The sequence below is a fragment of the Phasianus colchicus genome, chromosome 9 (genome assembly GCF_987193195.1).
Source record: "Phasianus colchicus chromosome 9, bPhaCol1.hap1.1, whole genome shotgun sequence".
NCBI classification, from domain to species: Eukaryota; Metazoa; Chordata; class Aves; order Galliformes; family Phasianidae; genus Phasianus; species Phasianus colchicus.
In genome coordinates, this window is record NC_143444.1 from 23,605,137 (window position 1) to 23,624,122 (window position 18,986).

The 18,986-nt window shown below is 41.8% G+C and overlaps 2 protein-coding genes across 2 annotated transcripts in view; one reads left to right on the forward strand and one right to left on the reverse strand.

Annotated features, from left to right (window-relative positions):
* The first annotated feature begins 12 nt into the window (after positions 1-12).
* TOE1 (target of EGR1, exonuclease) lies at positions 13-5,741 on the forward strand. Its single transcript, XM_031601411.2, has 7 exons — positions 13-140; positions 216-256; positions 383-479; positions 559-717; positions 1,041-1,300; positions 2,462-2,633; positions 3,761-5,741. Exons 1-7 carry the CDS (start codon positions 30-32, stop codon positions 4,523-4,525), a joined length of 1,605 nt encoding a protein of 534 aa, XP_031457271.2. The 5' UTR covers positions 13-29; the 3' UTR covers positions 4,526-5,741.
* A 90-nt stretch (positions 5,742-5,831) lies between these two features.
* The window catches only part of TESK2 (testis associated actin remodelling kinase 2), a 68,948-nt gene continuing 55,793 nt past the window's right edge, over positions 5,832-18,986 (reverse strand). Inside the window, exons 7-11 of the mRNA XM_031601399.2 lie at positions 18,493-18,568; positions 17,165-17,248; positions 15,955-16,041; positions 12,798-12,933; positions 5,832-10,741 (exon numbers count right to left, since the gene is read on the reverse strand). Of these exons, the coding sequence (XP_031457259.2) occupies positions 9,735-10,741; positions 12,798-12,933; positions 15,955-16,041; positions 17,165-17,248; positions 18,493-18,568 (1,390 nt within the window). The 3' untranslated portion in view covers positions 5,832-9,734. The remainder of the gene's footprint in view (positions 10,742-12,797; positions 12,934-15,954; positions 16,042-17,164; positions 17,249-18,492; positions 18,569-18,986) is intronic.

The window sequence follows — 18,986 nt, forward strand, 5'->3', positions numbered from 1 at the left end:
CCGGGGCGGCGCGTGGGGGAGCGGCGGCCATGGCGCGGGGACGGGTGCCGGTGGTGGACGTGCAGAGCGACAACTTCACGGAGCTGTGGCCCTCCATGGTGCTGGCGCTGCGCACCGCCACCTTCATCGCCGTGGACACGGTGAGATGGGCGCGGACGGGGTTGCAGTAAGCGGTTCGCGGCCGGGCCGTGCCGCTGAGCGCCGTTTTTCCGCAGGAGCTGAGCGGTCTGGGGGCCAGGAAGGCGCTGCTGAGCCCGTGAGTGCCCGCGGGGTTGGGAGGCGGGGCGGCTGCCGGGTCCCCGCCGTCCGGTCGTCGTTGCGGAGAGCGCGGAGGGGTCGGTTCCGCGGACTCGGGGCGCCTCAGCGGTTGTGTCTCCGGTAGGTGCATCGACGAGCGCTACAAAGCCGTCTGCAACGCCGCCCGGACGCGCTCAGTCCTGTCTCTTGGCATCGCTTGCTTCAAACAACTCCCGGAGAAGGTAACGGCAGCTCCCCGCGGCTCGGCCCGGTTCCTGTCATCCCCAGCTCTGAGGTCCCGGTTCTGATCTTGTTCCGCAGTCCGAGAACACGTTCCTCTGCCAGATCTACAACCTGACGCTGCTCTGCACAGAGGATTACGTCGTCGAGCCGCAGTCGGTGCAGTTCCTGGTGCAGCACGGCTTTGACTTCAATAAGCAGTACTCCCAGGGGATCCCCTACCACAAGGGCAACGACAAGGTACAGAATCACTGCCTCGTCCTTCCTGTGAATCCATGCTCCAGGGCCGATGCCCTCATTCATCTCAGCTTGCTCTGCTATGAGCTGCATTCCCCTGCGGCTTCTGGCTCCCAGCCGCTGTGTGGGAACAGGAGGCAGCACAGCCCTGTCTCCTCCCTGTTGTTTTTCATCACTTGTTGCAGCTGCTTCTCCAACTACGTGGGCATTTCCTTGGTCAGAGCACAGCATGGTTCTATGTTGTGTTCTACTGTAACAAGCTCTGACTTGCCCTTGCACCAGAAGTCCTCAATGTGTAAAGACTTGATGACTAATTCTTCTTCTAGGGCAATGAGAGCCAGATCCAGAGTGTTCGGACTTTTTTCTTGGAACTCATACGAGCAAAGAAGCCTCTCATCCTCCATAACGGCCTGATTGATCTCGTCTTCTTGTACCAGTGCTTCTATGCTCATCTCCCAGACAGTCTTGGCACCTTCACCTCTGATCTCTCTGAAATGTTCCCAGCAGGAATATATGACACTAAATATGCTTCAGAGTTTGAGACCCGCTTTGTTGCATCCTACTTGGAATATGCTTACAAGAAGTGGTGAGTGGCACACTGCTATTTAAAGCTCCAGGACAAAAAGACAAGGGAGTCGGTTTGGTTTCTTTTTCCAGACACAGGACGTATGTCTTTGTATTGTGCCAGTGCTGAAGAAAGGTGCTCTTTAGTGCTTCCCAGTTCTAGGCTGGGTAGGTAAGGGTGCATCTTGTAATCTGCTCTGTACAGAGGGCAGCAGCAGAAAGATTTCAGTCTTCTGCTGGCAGTAGTTTAACATCATTTAACTGAAAATTAATTCACTGCATGGCTGTGGTCCAGCATTGCCACAGGGATGTAAGCAGGAATACGTGCTGCACTGAGCAGGTTCACCCTTAAAATTTGGCTAGAGAGCAGGGCTGTACCTGCAGAATCTGCCAGCTGTGACAGCTTTGTAAAGGGACGGTGCAGTTGAAGAGTCTTGCTTCCTGCGCTCAGCACCTCGAAGGTGTCTTTCAGCAGCTGTGTCAGTCTGGCTTCTGGTTCTGCTCCTGCTGTACAATCTAAAGACCCAGGCAGTGATACAGCCACCTGAATCTATTAAGCCAAAGTCACACTCTGTGCAGAAATGATATTTTTAGTGACTGTTTTGCATCAAGAAATACTATTTCGACATGCCTCAAAATGTTCAATATGGCTGTTCTCAGGCATGAGAATATTTTATTCTGACAGGATGAGGATATTCTTAAAATTGATCTCCTAATGTTTGAACCCACAGTTCTCGTTACGTTGTCTTCTGAAGCAGTTGGGACATAATAGTTCTCGCTTTTTCTTGAGATAGAAAGCATTTCTTTGTTGTCTGCACTGCTTTGTTGTCAGGCATTTCCTCTTTGTCCAGTAGTATCAGAACTAACACGCATCTTAGCTTGGTGTTAAATATGAAGGGCACCACGTGTCTCTTTCTTCCATAACATCACAAAACACACTGATGTCTCTGCCTGTATTTAGACATACAAGAAACCAACATTTAAATCAGCATAGAAACAACTGCTTCTTAAAGTTCTATTCCCTGCACCATCTTTGCAGCAGCTGTTAAACTGAAGCTAGAGCTCAAGAACAGGAAATGAGAGGAGCTGAGAGTTGGCTCAAAGCAGCATGTTTGTACCAGCTCTGTGCTGGGGTGCTTTTGGCAAATTAACCACGGTAACAGCATCCTCTTGTGTGTTCCAGCAAGCGAGAGAACGGCAAGCTGAAGGACTCCAGCAGCCAGCACATCTCTGTGGAGTTCTGCAACTACCCTGCCAACATGTCGCGCTACATCGACTATCGTCACTGCTCTCTGGAAGAAGCAAGCCACAGCGAGGGAGAGGCAAATAAGGTGCCTGTATGTGAGAAATTCTCGGTAAGTAACATGAATCTCTGCTTCCTACCTGGCCCCACAGCGAAAGTCACATGTGGGCAGAGCAGGAAGTAGAAGGAAAGCACCTAGGAGGTTCCATTCATCTGCTTCACAATACAGGGAAGACTTTCAAGCTTCAGGTGACTTTGAAACTGAAAAGGCAACAATATGCTCTGTTCTGAGGTAGCACATTTCACAGTTTGCATTTGAGGCCAAGGTTCAAAGAATACATAATATAGCCCTAACAGAGAACTAGCATGTATTACAGTACTCATTGCTGTCTTGACTAGACTTTTTTATTGCTGTCTTGGAAGGGCTTTAAGTTCTAAGTGTGCTTGGCTTGCTTTCTAAGCAAGAAATGCTTCCTCTTTCCTCCCCCGTAGCTTGATTAGATATACAAAATATTACCTGTCTGCAGCTTCTGGAATCATAGCATGGTGTGATCTACAGCATCTCAAGTTCTGGCACTGCTACAGAGGTTATCAGGGAGCCCACCTGATCCCAGCTGGTTTCACATGCTTCAGGGGAAAATGGAGTTCTAGATGATGCTGCACATTATTGTCACAGAACAACATCAGTTAGAAAAACCTCAGGAACTTTCTCATCAAACCACCAACTCAAGAATTACTCAGAGCCTTGGTTGGTGACTTTTGAGTATGACCAAGGACAGTGATTACAAAATTCCTTCGGGCCCCCATTCCAGTGGTTGACCACTCATTGTGAAAAATACCTTCTTGGATGTTTAGTCAGAATTTTCCATTAACATTTCACCTGCGCTCTTCTCAGAAAGAGTTTGGCTCCATTTTTTTCTATAACCTCTGCTTTAGGTAGCTGAAGTCCAGCTATTAGCTCTGCCCCATGCCTTTAGGCTCATCTTTTCCAGGTGGGAACAAACCCAAGGACCTCTTTAGCCTTGCATTGTGTGCACTATATTTCGTCAGCTCCCTTATGCACTCAGTGCAGTTTGTCAATGCCTTTCCTGTGGTCTGGTGCCATAACTGGACACAGTGCTCCAGCTACAGCCTCACAAGCCCTCAGTTGAGGGGAATAATTAACTCTGCTCCAAGTTGCAGTGATAGGTTACTCTAACTGGGAGGCTCAGGGTTACAGACTTCTCTTTTTCTCCCTAGGCCTATGGCTGGTGTCCAAATGGAGTGAAGTGTCCACAATCTCATAACATTGACCTCATAATTGACGAGGATGATAAGTTTTGTGAGAAAGTGAAGAAACGGAAACAAAGGCGGAAGCGTCGGAAAAATGTAGAAGAACCTGAAAAGACATTAGAACAGGAAAACTCAGGGAAAGAAATGGAACTAATTCAGAATGGGGAAGATGAACCACCACAAAAACAGAGCTGCTATGAACCTGCCAACACTGATGGCAGGCCACTAGAGGAGAAAAACTCCACTGCTATGGAACCAGAGGGCAGCTCAGACACCAGTACACATGGTGGAAGGCAGGAAGAGGATCCGAGGAGCACTGAAGAACCTGCTGCTCTGAGCCCTTCTGCCAAGGGAAATGCCCATGACAGTGACCAAGTGGAAGGGAAGTCAGAGGTCCTTGCTGGAATGATTTCAACCAATCATCCAGACGTCTCTGAGACTGATGCAGCATGTGCTGCCAGAAAGCAAAATGCCTCCCAGGGGCCATCTTCACAAGTGGGAACCCACCGAGCTGGCTTTGATGCCTTCATGACTGGCTATATTATGGCTTATGTCTGGATGCTTAAGAAACGAAAGAGCACAGACACTGATGCAGAGCCATGGTGTCCGGACTGTCATAATAAGCTGTACCTCAGTGGGAAATCAGTGCCACTTCAAATAGTGAAAAGCTCGTTTTCTAAATCTTCCACAGCTCACAACCAGAAGATGAAGTTGGTCTGGGCCACTGGATAGAGCTACAAGACTCCTCACTGAACTGGGTGTTTTCCCCCCACAGTTGTTAAAGGGGAGCAAGTTTCTTGTCCTCCATTTTAACCTCTGACCAATTAAATTGCTCTCAATTGGAGTTCCTTCTGATGTTTCTTAGCTGGACTGTAAAAGCATGGGTAAGGTTGGAGAGGGGAAAAATGCACTTCTCCAACTGCATGCAGGGCAGCAAGTTCTGTTCAGTGCTTTAAACTGAAAGGGTTTTGAAATAAAAACTGGAAAACAGACCAGGTTTGTATTTCTAGAAAGATCACCTAATAGCTGCTTTAGCTTGGGTATTGCTTCTTGAATATGATGAATAGGGTAATTCTTTGATTCTCCATAAGAGGAGATAGAGGCCACATCCTCCTCCCAAATCTTGTCTTTATCCTTACCATATATAGAGCCTTACTACCTGCTGCCACTTAACCTAGTGGTTTAAGACGGGACAGATCTTTTTCAAAGTGAAAAAGGTCAAACCTGCCTTACAAAAACATGCCCGTCAGAAGAAAGCAGGCTGTTTCTTCAGCATATGTTATGATTAACGTTCAATCAAGTGTTAGTCTCTCAATCACTGCTGGTAGGGAAATTCCTTAAGACTCTAGAAAGACGGGAAATAATTATTAATGAATTTGAAGGGGGACAAAAAAATGCTTTTTGTTTGTTTTAAAAAAAGGCACCGAGCATATCCCCCTTGAGAGAGTTGTCCCACCTTAATATTTGTACTTTAATTTTGGTTACAACATAAGTCAGACCTTTGCTCCTGTAGTTAAAAAAGGAGAAAGAGATGCTGGACTAGCAGATTCTAGTGAAGGGTAACTGCATGCAGAACCAAGCTATAGCAGGTCTGTAAACTTTTAAATAAGGGAAGATCAGTGGGACTTAAAGCCAGGTGTGGTTCTTTTAAACCCTGATGCATTGCTTCCTGTGCTTACTGAAGCTATTTTGTGGAGCTAGAACACAGCAGTCACAATGGCAAGCTCCCTGCAGGCTGAGTGCTGTCAAAAGCATCTTGCTTTGATGGTCACAAGTTACTGCCTGCTCTTCTGAATGTTATAAGGCGGAGCAGGAAAAAAAGGCATTGAGTCATGAATTGAACAGACATTTCAATAAGATGCAGGAGAGAAATAAGACCAAATAAGGATGACAGTTTTCCTTATTTATAACTCAGCACCAAGTAATAAAGGTATGATCTCAAGACAGGCATTAATATCATCTGTAGCTCAAGTATGCATTTTAATCAGCTTTTTTTTTTTTTAACCCAAAGTTGTCTTTTTAATCACAAGACTCAACCCTTGATTTTAATTTTATTTTGAAAGCAAGTTGGGAAAGTTTACAAAACCTGACCAAGAAAAAATTATGAAAATATTTAACTGGATTCATCTTTGGTTACTTCTTATTGCAGTTCCAATAAAACATACACCATTTCTACAGCTCAAAAAAAGTCAAGAGGTCAATCAACATAAAAACAAGACGTGCTTTCTTTACATATTCATAAATATCCACAATATTAGAAAAATTGTTTTGCAAAGATTTTTCTTTTCTGGCAGTGTTAACTTACTATTATACACAGGCTACAAACTTCCTCCTAAGCCTTTAATTACAAGTTGAGCTATTTACAGTCTGCAAAATATTAAGACGTAAAACTCCTTCATAAATATGAAAATAGATCATCTTGCAAAGATCTTTAAACATACTTAATCAAATATCTGGCTGCCCCTCCTCCCAAAAAAAAAAAGGTTATTTGTTTTGCATAGAAATGTAGTGACATGCAATATAAACAATAGCATTAAGTGCAAACAGGAATTATTCAAGTGTCTTTAGTTGTACTGGCAAAAAATACCAATGTTCTGTTACACAATACATTGATGCTTTTCCAGCAAGTGTAAGTCTACTAAAGCCCCTTGTCTGCACTGCTTTTGAGGGGCAGCAATTCACATGCATTCTCTTAGTTGCATTTTATCAACCTGCAACCACAACAAAAATAGCTTATAACAGACATTTAAATGAACTCAACACAGAAAGATTTAAAGTGAATTAAAAACATCTTTGATCTCTTTAGGGAACCTAGCAATGTGTAGAAAGTCTTTTAAAAGAGCAATTGCTCCTCCAAGAAAGTCAAAAACTATGATAAAATCCAATCAGAAGAAAAAAACTTTGTCACATCACTATAAAAAACAAGGAGTTTGCTGACTGCATATTCAGATTCATGTTCATCAGTAGCCGTCAGAAAATGGCCCCCAGTAGAAAAGCACCCTCAGATGGGCAGAAGACCTAGGAGTATTTGCTAGGTGCAACCTAGATTCAGCTTTGCACAACCAAAGGGATAAGACAGTGAGTGCCAACTGCATCCAAACCCTTGGAAATGCTGGGTTTTAGCAAGCACTTAGCTATTTTAAGACAGCCTTTTATTCCAGTTCACATGCACGTCCTCTTTTTTTCCCTACGTGGACCAAGAATGCAGGAAAGGCCTGAGTTGTTTTTCCTTGGTATTTTTCTTCCCAACATCTCCATCACAGAACAAAGAGCTAGAAAAGTTGATAGATGTGCCCAGAGTAGACATTTAAGAAAATAAAATTTTAACCATGCTGCTTTGTAAAAGCCACCGAGGGTAGGGAAACATTTAAGAGCCAGTGGTGTAAGAGAGCACTCGAGGTCACTGTGACAGGTTTCTTACAGATATCCCATACCTGACTACACAGATTTTGCAGTCTGTCAGAGAGGGCTACAGACTTCACAATGAGGTGTCAGTGCTGACAAGCAGGGTAACACAAGCCACATGGAGCAGCCAGAGGCACACATCTATGCTGCTGAGGCTGCGGGACAGCTTCTTTGCAGCCTGGTGATCCAAAGTAAACTATTCCTTATTATTGCTTGTTTGTCTGAAGTCACACACCTGAATGCATCTTGTGACAACAGAAGCTGGTGCTGATAATTTCTCTCCTGAAAGATTACAGTTTGATAAAAGAAAAAATATATATATATGGAGGGGGAGGGGGAAAAGCAGGCACCAGACAGGCAGGCAGTGGAGTTCTGTTGACTGGTTCCCTGTCCTCAAAGGAACTGACACAATGCAGTGCCAGCCCTTCCTTGTCTGCTCTGCGCTCTGCAGACACCAGCACAGAAGACAGGACACACAACACAAGCTACTCTACAGATCAGCACCTTTGATGGGCAGAGAGGTGTGGGCCAAAAAGGGCAATCTTGGTCAGGATGGGCCTTTTCTTTTTCAAACTAATAGCTGTGTAACGCAGCATGAACTGCGCTAAGTAACTCAAGGATATTGTGTTTCTCATTTAATTATTTGCAGCCATTGCAAAGAGATAACTACTGCTTGGGCTCAGAAATATTTCACAAGACAGTCACAGTTATAGCAGAATAGTTACCTACACCTCTGAAAAGCTGAGTAACTCAGCCAACAAAACAAACAAACACACAGAAAAACATAAGCTTTCTCCTTCATCTTTTCCTTGAGATGGGAGAAGAGTAAGAAAAGCCTTGCATTCACCAGGGAGTACCAGCTTATATTTTCCATCCTTGCACAAGAGCAGAAATAATAGACTACCTGGATGAAATCCTGGACTCCAAATCCCCCACAGCTACTGCATCACCCGCTCAGTGAGCACGCAATGCATACCTCAGATAGGAATGATAATATAGGTTAAAAATACTAAACCAAACCAAAAAACCCACATAACTGTGTTCAACAATAGCAGAAAGGGCAGGATGTTGCACAAATATCACCACAGAACAAGAATCCCCTACATCAAATCCCAGATTGGGGATCTCTGATGCTGGTTCCAGCAAGCAGCTTTAAAGCAGATGCTGCTGCTTTTTTTTTTTTTTTTTTTTTTTTTTTTACATCTATCTGTTGGTAGAACGAAGAAAAACATTAAAAAAAAAAAAAAACACCTATTCAGTGACGGGAGAAACCAAAGAAGATAACAGCTTCTTTCTGCAGAATTAAAAAAAAAAAAAAAAAAAAGAGGATAAGTTACTTTTCTTCAGTTTGACAACTCAAAAGCCCATCTGTGAATCTTCTATCTATCCTTATCCAAGAGCTCTCACGTGGCTGCAACACTGCTGGTGGCTTCTCTGGAGCAGGGGATTCTTGTCCCCATCAAGGAGTCTGCTTTTTCAAAAGTCATTACTACCATAATTAGTGCAGTGGTACCAATGAGATGGATGTCCTACAAGAGAGGGATCTGAATGTGACCCTCCTACCATAGTGATAGCTGTTCATCTAGAACTTAAATATAACTATTCTGCAGAAATAGATTACGGTGTCTTAAGAGAGGAGAGCCCAAAAGCTCACTACAACTGGTACTTCCACTGGCAGTTCCTCAAAAAGCCCAGAAATGACAGTGCCTGGAATCTGGCTCCATTTTTGCTCCCTGGGCAAATCTTTCTCCACATCTGAGTCGAGGTACATTAAGAGCTGTGCAAGAAAGGAAGTGGTGCTCACTGCATCTTGCTTCCCCACACTAATGCAATACACTTCTCTAACAAATCTCATGGCAAAATGAAACACCAGGGAACAGATTCCTTTTGTTAACTGGGAAGTACTTATCATGTGACTCAGCCTGCAGACTGCAACCAACACGAGGGGTTTTGTTTTTGCTGCTTTTGAAAGAAGAGCTTGTTTAATGCTGCAACAGCATTCATAGCAGCTCTGGGACAAGAAAGCATTGCTATCTGCTTAATGCAGCTCTGAAAGATCTGTGCCCATTTCTGGAACAGAGGCTCTGATTCACATATACTGCTTGCAGAATGCTAATGCAAAATCTGCAGTAGTTCAGAGCAGCTGGTCAGTCAGAGGAAGAGGGAAAACCTACGTGTCACTCTTTCCACTCAACCTGGAACTTAAGGCCTCAAAATGCTCCATGCTGGAATCCAGGTCAAACTGTGTGGTGCCTACTTCTTGTTACCACCTCTGTAAGGTATGGGGCTCACGTGGGAATTCTGGCTGGAGTAGTTTCCCCTCCTAAAGCAAATCAAGGGAGGAAATAAGCATAGCTTGAAAATAGTTAAAATCATTAGTCTCTTCAGATGCTGTCCACAGCTACCTGTTTGACAGCCCATTTTTACCATCTGCTGGGTCTCCTTCGAGCACAAAACATAGCGCTACTGAAGAACAGAGTTTAAGTGACTGGGAACAACGGTTCCCTCGAGGACATGCTCCGTTTGAGCCCTCTCTTCATATGTCACAAGTTGGCTGTGTGCTGCCACTTGCTGAGATGTTGGAGGACGTCTGAGACAACGGGGCAGTGCTATCTCCATCGTGCTCCCTGAATGGCTGTGCATCTGTCCTCAGCTCTGTGGAAGGACGGATGCTGAACAGAGGCTTTGTAGACTCCAGCAGTGTATTTTTCAGCAGGTTGTCTTCCACCTCCATCTCTTCAGAAGGGAAACAACCAGCAAACACCTGTGAGGAATGTTCCTCAGAGTTCAATGAATTCTCAACTGGGAGCCCTTTGTAAGATAATGGCTCAGACTGGGCCAGCACTAATGGTTGATTTCGTGCTGGATCCTCACATGTGTTCTTAGAGTAAAATCCATTTTCCTCCTGGGACACTGGCCCATCCGAACAGTCCATATCCTCCTCTTGTCCTGGTACAGAAAGAAATTCTGGCCTGTGAGGCTTGGCTTGAAAGGGGGGAATCTCTGACACACCGTATTTACTGCTACTCAGGAGCTTTTGCCGAACCTCTGCACTTAGCTGGGTGGGATCACATCTACTGATGGTTGAAGACAGTCCACTAAACAGGCCGTATTCTTTGTGTGCCAATTCAGGAGAGACTGGAAGTGATCTGCATCTCCTCCCAGGAAGGAGGGAAAATTCCTGCCAGTCTGTGCTATATGCCTGCCGGAATTGGGACTGGCTGGCTTTCAGGTAACCACCTGCCTCTGGAGAATGCAAGTCAAACACAAGAGAGATCACAGACTTGCTTGGCATGTCAAAGAATTTTATCTTTCCACCCTTGAGGTCCTCCCGGGCACTGAAGGGATTAACTTTCCGGCCTAATCCTTTGTTTGGTGTATAGTAGGGGTCCTGCACATTTATCTTCCTGGAAGGCTTGCGAGAGAAGATATCCGACTGGCTACGTGACAACCAGATATTCCGACGTGGTCGGGGTGACTTGGGTGGAATCTTATCGTCCAGGGAACTCAATCGTTTTACTCCTGGTCCTTTTTCAATTGACCCTGAGTGGAAGAAGAGAAATACCCTTAGCTTAAAGGAGATGTATACCTGAACATTTGCTCACTCACAGAGTCTTCACGATAACTGCAAAGAAAAAGGTGCATTTCTGATTTTCCAAAGTATCTACAAACACATTTGCTGGTTACTTACAAGTTCCTGCACGTATACAAGGTCACAGTACTCTTCTCACTGGTGCGGTATCGATTCCAAACTAGGAGATTGGCAGCCCAGTCCACAGGACCTTTTACATGCAATGGCAGTCAAAACTGCATTTTAAATATTCTCTCCTCTTTATTCATACCTCAGACTAATTAAAAGTCATCTTGAAGAACTGCGCAAATGCAAATACAGTTAGTGTCATCCTACTTCCATAGGCAGTTAAACTGTACTGCTTCTGTATTATTTTATCTTCAAATTTGCTACTCATGTTATGGGGGACGTTGATTTGGTAAGACAATATTGTCTTCAGAATAAGAAAAAAAGAGAAAGGAAATTATAAAAAATCTGACAGGAAGGAAGAAATTTTTTCACTTTTCTATGTATTTTAGGGCTCCTTCAAACCTCCTCATTGCTGTTACACTGACATAGGAGAAAGAATAGAGTGATCTTGGAGAGCGATTTGCATGTTTCTGCATTTATTATCCTGGCTTCCAGCAGATGTTGCCCAAGATCTGTTGATGATGCTGACCATAGAAAGGAGCAAGTACAAAAGGAATTATAAGTCACATTTTCACCCTGATGGGAAAAGTCTTAGGACCAAAATAAATGCCCTCCAGATACCATGAAGACCTTTAATTCCATTCCAGCATTGGTTACATTATCCAGTACAGAATCTAAGGACATAGATGTTTGACTCTATTAAGTAGGAGTTTAATTTTATGTTTGCTTTTTTAAAAATGTGTGCATATTTATTTGAATGCACAAACATATACAAATAAATGAAAAAAGCTTTCACAAGAATAGGATAGGAAAATTGTAGTTCTTTAAGAAAAAAATGCTAACTTCTTGAGTGTTTGGAACATGTAGCTGTCACCAGCTCTCAAGGTGCCTCTGAAAAGCTATGGTAGAGCAGTAACAAGAGAGAGAATATCACGAAACAATCTCCTTTTGATGACAGTTTCCAGAACAAGGACATATGGATTTCTTCTGTTCCCTTTAAATATTATCATAGTTCACACTGCATGTGCCTTAAAGGCAAGTTAAAAAACTGCACAAAACACTTCTCCAGCAAGATGCAAAACTAAGATGTGCTCTAGAGGAAGAATGCCAGGAAAATGAAAGAACACTTTTCCCTTTTAACTTATGTCTCTCAGATGCCTTCCACATAGGAGAGAACTATCACATTTATGTGCTCCATGCCATTTCACATACAAAAGTTATTTCAATATATATACAGTTTATATATATACACACATACACACACACACACAAAATACACATATACATATTTTTACTATACTTTAAGTTTCCAACACCAAAATCTGCTAATATAAAAGAAATCTAAGTCAGAATGTCTACCACAAGAATTGCTTGTAATTTGCTCCCCACACCAGGTGGCACTAGACAGCTTTAGAGAAAGCCCTTCGAGGCCAGCATTCCCAAGAAAATTTGCTTCCCCAGCTCTATATTCTAAAGTACTTTGTAATACTCTTGCATCTTCTCTGCTCTTCTTCCTGTAGAAATCTAAGTAGCTTCCAAGCATTACGTGTATACCAAAGAAACTGTGCATATGCACTAAGAGTAGCAGGGATAAAGCAAAATTTATGAATTTTCATGTACTTTCAGCAGCTTACATTCCCAAATTAGCCCAAATTTCCCCCCAAGAGCTTGTGGGCACAGCCTTTTGAGGAATCTTAAGAAATAGCTGTTCTTTCCCAAAGGACACTCTACAGTGCACAGTGTGCACCACTGCTCCAGAATCATTTTCAGACTTTGGGTAAAACAATTCATAACATGTACATAATGCCACACATCTGAAATCATAGTCCTCAAAATACAAAACACTGCACTCTTTTGCTATTAGCCTGCAGCAATCTTTGTGCAAATGCAGACATTTACCTTTGGGTTTTCTTTCATTGTTGTCAATATTCAAAAACTTTCTGTCTCTCTCAGAGTCCTCGTTTCTCAGGCGGTTTAAAATCTCCTCCAGTGTTTTGACAATATCAGCAAATGAAGGACGCAACTTTGGATCCATCTGTGAAAGCACAGAAATCAAATTGTTTCATGTGGGTTTCTCCATGCTATTCTATCTAGAGTTGACAGAGAGAAGAATAACTTGAAGGAACTGGGGAAACTCAAGACTGCTTTTAGAAGTGCGTTGCCATTTCAAAAAAACCCACTGAATAAAGCAAGAGGAAAAGTAGTGCTCTGTTCTAGTCCATGTCTATTACACTTCTCATTTAATTATCAAGATGAAAACATTCTATCATTCTATGATGAAGACATTTTAAAAAGAAAAGGTGGCAACCTGTTAGATTCAGGGCTTATGAGAGGGGTTTTGTTTGTTACAAAGTTTTCACGTGTATTATATATTTATTTTAGATGGTTAAATACAGTAGGCAGCACTGTCTAATTCAGCAGTTGAGAGTTAACCTCATTACACTGTTAAAGAGATTCCACTTGACCTGATTCTTGCCTCCAGCCCTATAAAGGCTTTTTCAGAGCGGACAAGCTCAGACATCACTGCTAGTCAAGGAAACAGTGTTCTTGTAAGCAAGAAACCCCAGAAACCTCCCTGATACTACCTTGCAGGTCCCCATGAGATGGATCTTTCTGAAAAGAACTGGTATGACTGGCAATGACAGAAAGCCTTCCAGTAACATGGGATAAAGGGCTGAAAATTCATAGATACATTGATAAACAAAACAGCAACAACAAAAATCACACTTGCTTCGAGGAACTCAAAAACAGAAATGAAGTTGTCCTAATGCAGCAGATGGAATTGCCTGGCATAAAAACCCATCATCTTCTGCTTTCCCAGTTTCACTGAAAAGATAGGGCAAGAGAAAACACTAAAGCATATATTCTTTACTCTGACAAATGTAGATTTGTCTAATCTTTGAAAAGATTAGACAGTTGCTGCAAGCTGCAGAAAGTAAGAACAGGTCTCTATTTTATTAGTGCAAGGGAAGATCCAGACAACAGCAGCAATGGAAAAGTGACTCAAAGCAGTATCTGCCTTTTCCATTCCAAGCACTTAGTTGCTGATCAAATGGAATAGAAGGTTCTTCCTCACGGCTGCAATTCTCCACAGCTTAGCTCATGCTGGTAAGTCTTCTGCATGTTCATGGATGATTCATGCAAGTAGGATTACAGTTGCTGGGGGAGCCATAAGTTTCAGACTTCCTTGCATATTCTTCTTTTAAAAAACACTCTTTATCAGCAAATTAAAGAATTCCAAAGAATTCTAATGTTCTAAAGAACTTACTACCCATACACATCTATTTTCACTGGTTTTCCTAGGTTGCCCTAAAATGTGTTTCCTGGCTGTAGAAAACTCCAAGACTTTCCACATTAGCTCAGCTTATCAGGTTACACTAATTGTTCACCTATTAAATAATGAAAATCTATATAAATGTCTTTATCTAAGAGCAAATTATCACACAGATCACTTGTTACTGGAGCACAACATGCTTCAAAAAATATAAGATGTAAGTCTTATTTATTTGCCACCTTTTCCTTCCTCTGGGCAAGTGGAAAGTGTGTTACAATATGTCCCACACTGAAATTAGCATACTAATGTCTTGATCACAAGACTGTCATTTCCAGTCTCAGTTCAGGCAAAGGATGTTTATTACGAAGGAGACAGCATTTGATGATAATCAGTAGGAGAAAGTCCCTTTTCTCATGAGAACGTAAGACTAGTCATTCTTCATTAGTACAGTTTTACTCTGGATTTCATCTGTGGTAGAAAACTGCTTTGGATTGTATGTTGGATGCTGTAAGATTTCTGGGGAATACAATTGGGAGTTCAGATTTCCACAATTAAACTCTACTTCTACCTAAGCCCTTTAGTGTTTACATAGTCACAACACTTTAGAAACATGAGTCAGGCATACCACTGTCCTGGTGAAATAAGCTCCACTGTACTAAGGTGAAATTAGAGGGATGAAGCAACTGGTTCAGTGCAAGTTCCACAAACATGTTCAACATTAATTTATGCTCTTCCACAACATGCATTCTCACCCTCACTCCACTTGCCACTTTAGTATGCACATTTGTACTAATCATGTAAAGAGAGAGCTTGGGACAAAAATAATTATTAAAATCATGGATAGTGGGGACTGCTTCTCTCAGCAGCAGCGCTGACATGAAAACAAAGTCTAAAAAACAGCAACAGAAATTTTAAAAAACCTGCTCTGAGAGTTTTCTTGCAAACACTCAGTAGCACACAGTGCTATTATTAGTTCCAACACAGCCTGGTTTTGGAGTCCTGAGCAGAGTTTTGTGCAATAAATGTCCTAGGTGTTTCAACTTCAGGTGAGACAACTGGACATTCCCAGCTTCAGCTGAATTCAGTGGAAGCTCATGTTCTCTTACTTCAAAGGAATAGTAACATCTGTTATGAAATAACCCACAAAAAGAGACTTCCCTGTAATTTTCATGCTAAGAAGTCATGAAGGTATCCAGCACTATCACAACTTTACTCCAATAACCAGCAGAAAACTTACTCTAGACTGGACATTACCTGCAGTATTACTGGGTCCAAGCTTGGAGATTTTTTTTGGAACACAGGCTAGACATTTGGGGGGTTACCTCTCTTTTTATAAAGCAGCAGAAAAACTTCCCAGTAGTTTAGAGCCTGTTCTTTGTTTGCCTGTCCCCATTTTGTCCCCTCTGTTTATGAGAACAACCCAAAATTTTCTTCACAGCTCAGTAGGTCTGTACACAATAACAGCTGGATTTTGTCAGCCCGATGGCCAGCCAGTGTCAATAACATACAACTGGTTATGATCAGCCTGAGCAGTCTGCAAGAAGCTGTTCAGTGTGCCAGACCCATTTGTTTGGTATGACAGAACATAGAACAGCAAAAACACGAGTCAGACCCTCTTATAAGGGGAAAGAAAAGGGTATAAAAACTGTCAGGGACATTGTGTTATATATGTACATTGCTTTCATAGGTGAATCTGTCTCGTAAACCCTTTAAGCACAATCTTTGAAAGTCAGAGGGATTTAGGAAACTCCAGTTTGGGCCTCTCCCCTTCAAGATACTCACATTACAGCAGTTGAAAGCCAGCTGGAGGAAGTCAGGGGGACAGTCTCCCACCATGTGCTGGAAGGCATCATAATCTAATCCAAAATTCTGTACAAACAAGAACACAGCACGGAGAGCAGAGACATAAATCAGGACTGCCATCTGGCCCAAAGCATACTCTTTTCAGGGGGTCCCTTTATTTGGTTATCAGGAATCATTATGAACACCACCTCTGAGTAGACTCAGAGAATTTTGAAAAAACTTCATGCACACTCCAAACTGCAACATTCCCAATGGGGATTATTTTATATAAGATACCTGCGAGAGAATGAGCTGACTTCAAAGCCTAACTTTCTTCCTGGATTCATCTGCAATTCACTGAAATGTTAACCATGTGGATCTGGAAGCAATATCCTATACTATGATGTTTCATCACAGTGATTTTCAGTGTAAATTAACAGCCTTCTATAAAACCAGAAACTTCACAGTACCGAAAATTCACCAATTAGAACAATTTTTCAGTGGATGGTACTACTAGGCTGGTGATCCAAATGAGCCAGTTCTTTAGAAGCACTTCTCTGAGAAGATCCGAAGGGCAGATGAACAAAAGGATCTCTTATATACCACTGTTCAAGATGTAAGCATTTTCAGAACTGGAGGTGGGTAAACAATTCAGAAAACTTCTATGGAAGGCAAAAAGCTGCCTTGCAGATGGGACTAAGCCAAAAGGCAAGAAAAGAAAATAGAAGTATCTCCTTCGATTAGTTCATTTTAGTTTAGATGGACAATGCTTAGCACAACATGTAAAAATAAGGATGAACTTATTTTAGCTCCTGCTAACATCATTTCTGCTCTTTTCACAAGGCAGGGCCATTTCAAGGATGCGAAGTTCCAAAAGTGCTCTGTTTGTAAACTGGGAAGAAGTTTGTGTGAGCTATCACTACAAAAGGTCACTCCAACACCCTCAACGTTTGGTCAGTTCGGGGCAGGTCTGGAGTTTCTGAAAGGATTTCCAATAATGACTGTAGTTCTATAAAGTCTGTATGTTGAAACGTCTTGAATGGAACTTCTTCCAATAACAGCGCAAGAGAAAAAAAGCCTTTTACAAGCTCTTTTTAATGTAACACCATATGCATCCTATCTTTGGCAGCAGTGCTATAAATTCTAAAGGCCAGCCATTATCACCGCATACTTATCACCTCCCTGCAAATTTGTAAAGGTAGCAACTTACCTCTGTGCGAGGGAGATAGTCTGGATCTGCCTGTATTCTTGCTATTATCTCACACAGAATTATACCATAGGAGAACACATCTGCCTAAAAGGAAAAAATGAATAGCCATATGGTTCAGCTATGACTGCTCACCATTCTTATCTGCCACTGAGTTTCTTCTTACCCCAAATGGTTATCAGAACAACTAAACCAACACCGCAGCCTTACAACCACTGCATTATAACTAACATTTTCCATGTAAAGAAACATATCCTCATGGTAAATTTCCATGAGGCTTAGTAATCATTTATCTGAGCACACCTGGAGACACACAGTTCCTTAGATTTCCACTCACCTGAATTTACCAAGTAATAAAATCTAGGGAAATGCAGAATAAAGGTTTACAGAGCAGAAGCCTGTATCCCCTAGATATCAGGCAGGCTCATGCATTACTTTTCATACTGATGAGACTTGATTCCTCCTTAATTCCACATTACTGTAGGGTTAGCAAAGAACCTGGGTACTTTATTATTAATTTAGGTCAATTGGAACTCTTTTGAAACAGTAATGATTAGATTTATTACTGAGGTAATTACTGCTTTACTCTAAGTTTTAAATATCACCAATTAAACGGATACTGACTTCTAGCTTAAAGAAAAAGGTACAGGATGTGGGCTTTATCATGAGAAGTCACAGTTGCAGTGCTGAACTACACAGTTCTAGATGTCTTTGCACACAGCAGAAAAAAAAAAACTATGTCAAGAGCAACTTGGTTGAAAAATACTACTACTAAAAAATCTAGTGTGATCTGATGTTCCCCTGCAAGAAGCACCAATGTCACAAACAGAAAGAATAATGCCTTTGGAGAACAGTTTTTATCCAGGTGTATCACACCTCTGAAAATTGTTTTTTGTTGTTGTTTTTAATTAAAGTAATTGTAAAAGTATACATGCAAATCTTTTACTTCTATATAAATTTCACTAGACCATTGTCAGGGAAATAGCCTCAATTTTGTATAGAAAAAAACAAGCAAGCATCACTGGACACTTCTCAGAAGATCTGGTTAAATCAAGCTGTGTTAGGCAGACAAGCTATTATCATATTTCATCACATGGGGCATTTCAGAGTAGAAAAAGTGTAACAGTGAATTATGTTAAAGGTACTTTAATTCTGCATGAAAACCATGCCATGAATTAATATTACTAGCTGTTCAACTCGCACCATTCCTTCTGAATGACCCACCAAGGATAGAAATGTCACAAAAAATTAATATTACAAAAATCTGAATTATTGTATACATATATTGCAGAGAAACATTTAACAGCTAAAGTGCATTTACATGTACCTACCTTTTCATTGTAAGGTTCATCTCTGAGAACTTCTGGTGCCATCCAGAAAGGTGACCCCACCACTGGTAACTTCTCACTACACACAGACATAGATATCAGAGAGGGTAGCAGGAAGAGAGAGAACAACCATGAATGAATTGCTGTCATTTAAACATTGCTATAAACTTTCCATAACTGCGAGTATCTGCAGAAACTGCAACTATGGTGAAGTCTATACAAGTGCCTTCCTTAACACTGTATTTCACTCTAATTTCCTACTAGAATTACTGGAACATTCAATAACAGGAAGAGAAAGTGAAAGAAACACAAGATTTTGAACTAGTAATCAAAATATTGTACTTCCAGTTCCAAAGTGTCTGAATATATATATATTTTTAAATGATTATTGTTAAATAATTATTGTTTTATCTTTAAGTCACAGATTTCAAGCTTTCATTTCTGAACTCTTGGTGGAATGAGGTCCTTCAGCTATATTTAAAAAGGCTTGTGCAGAT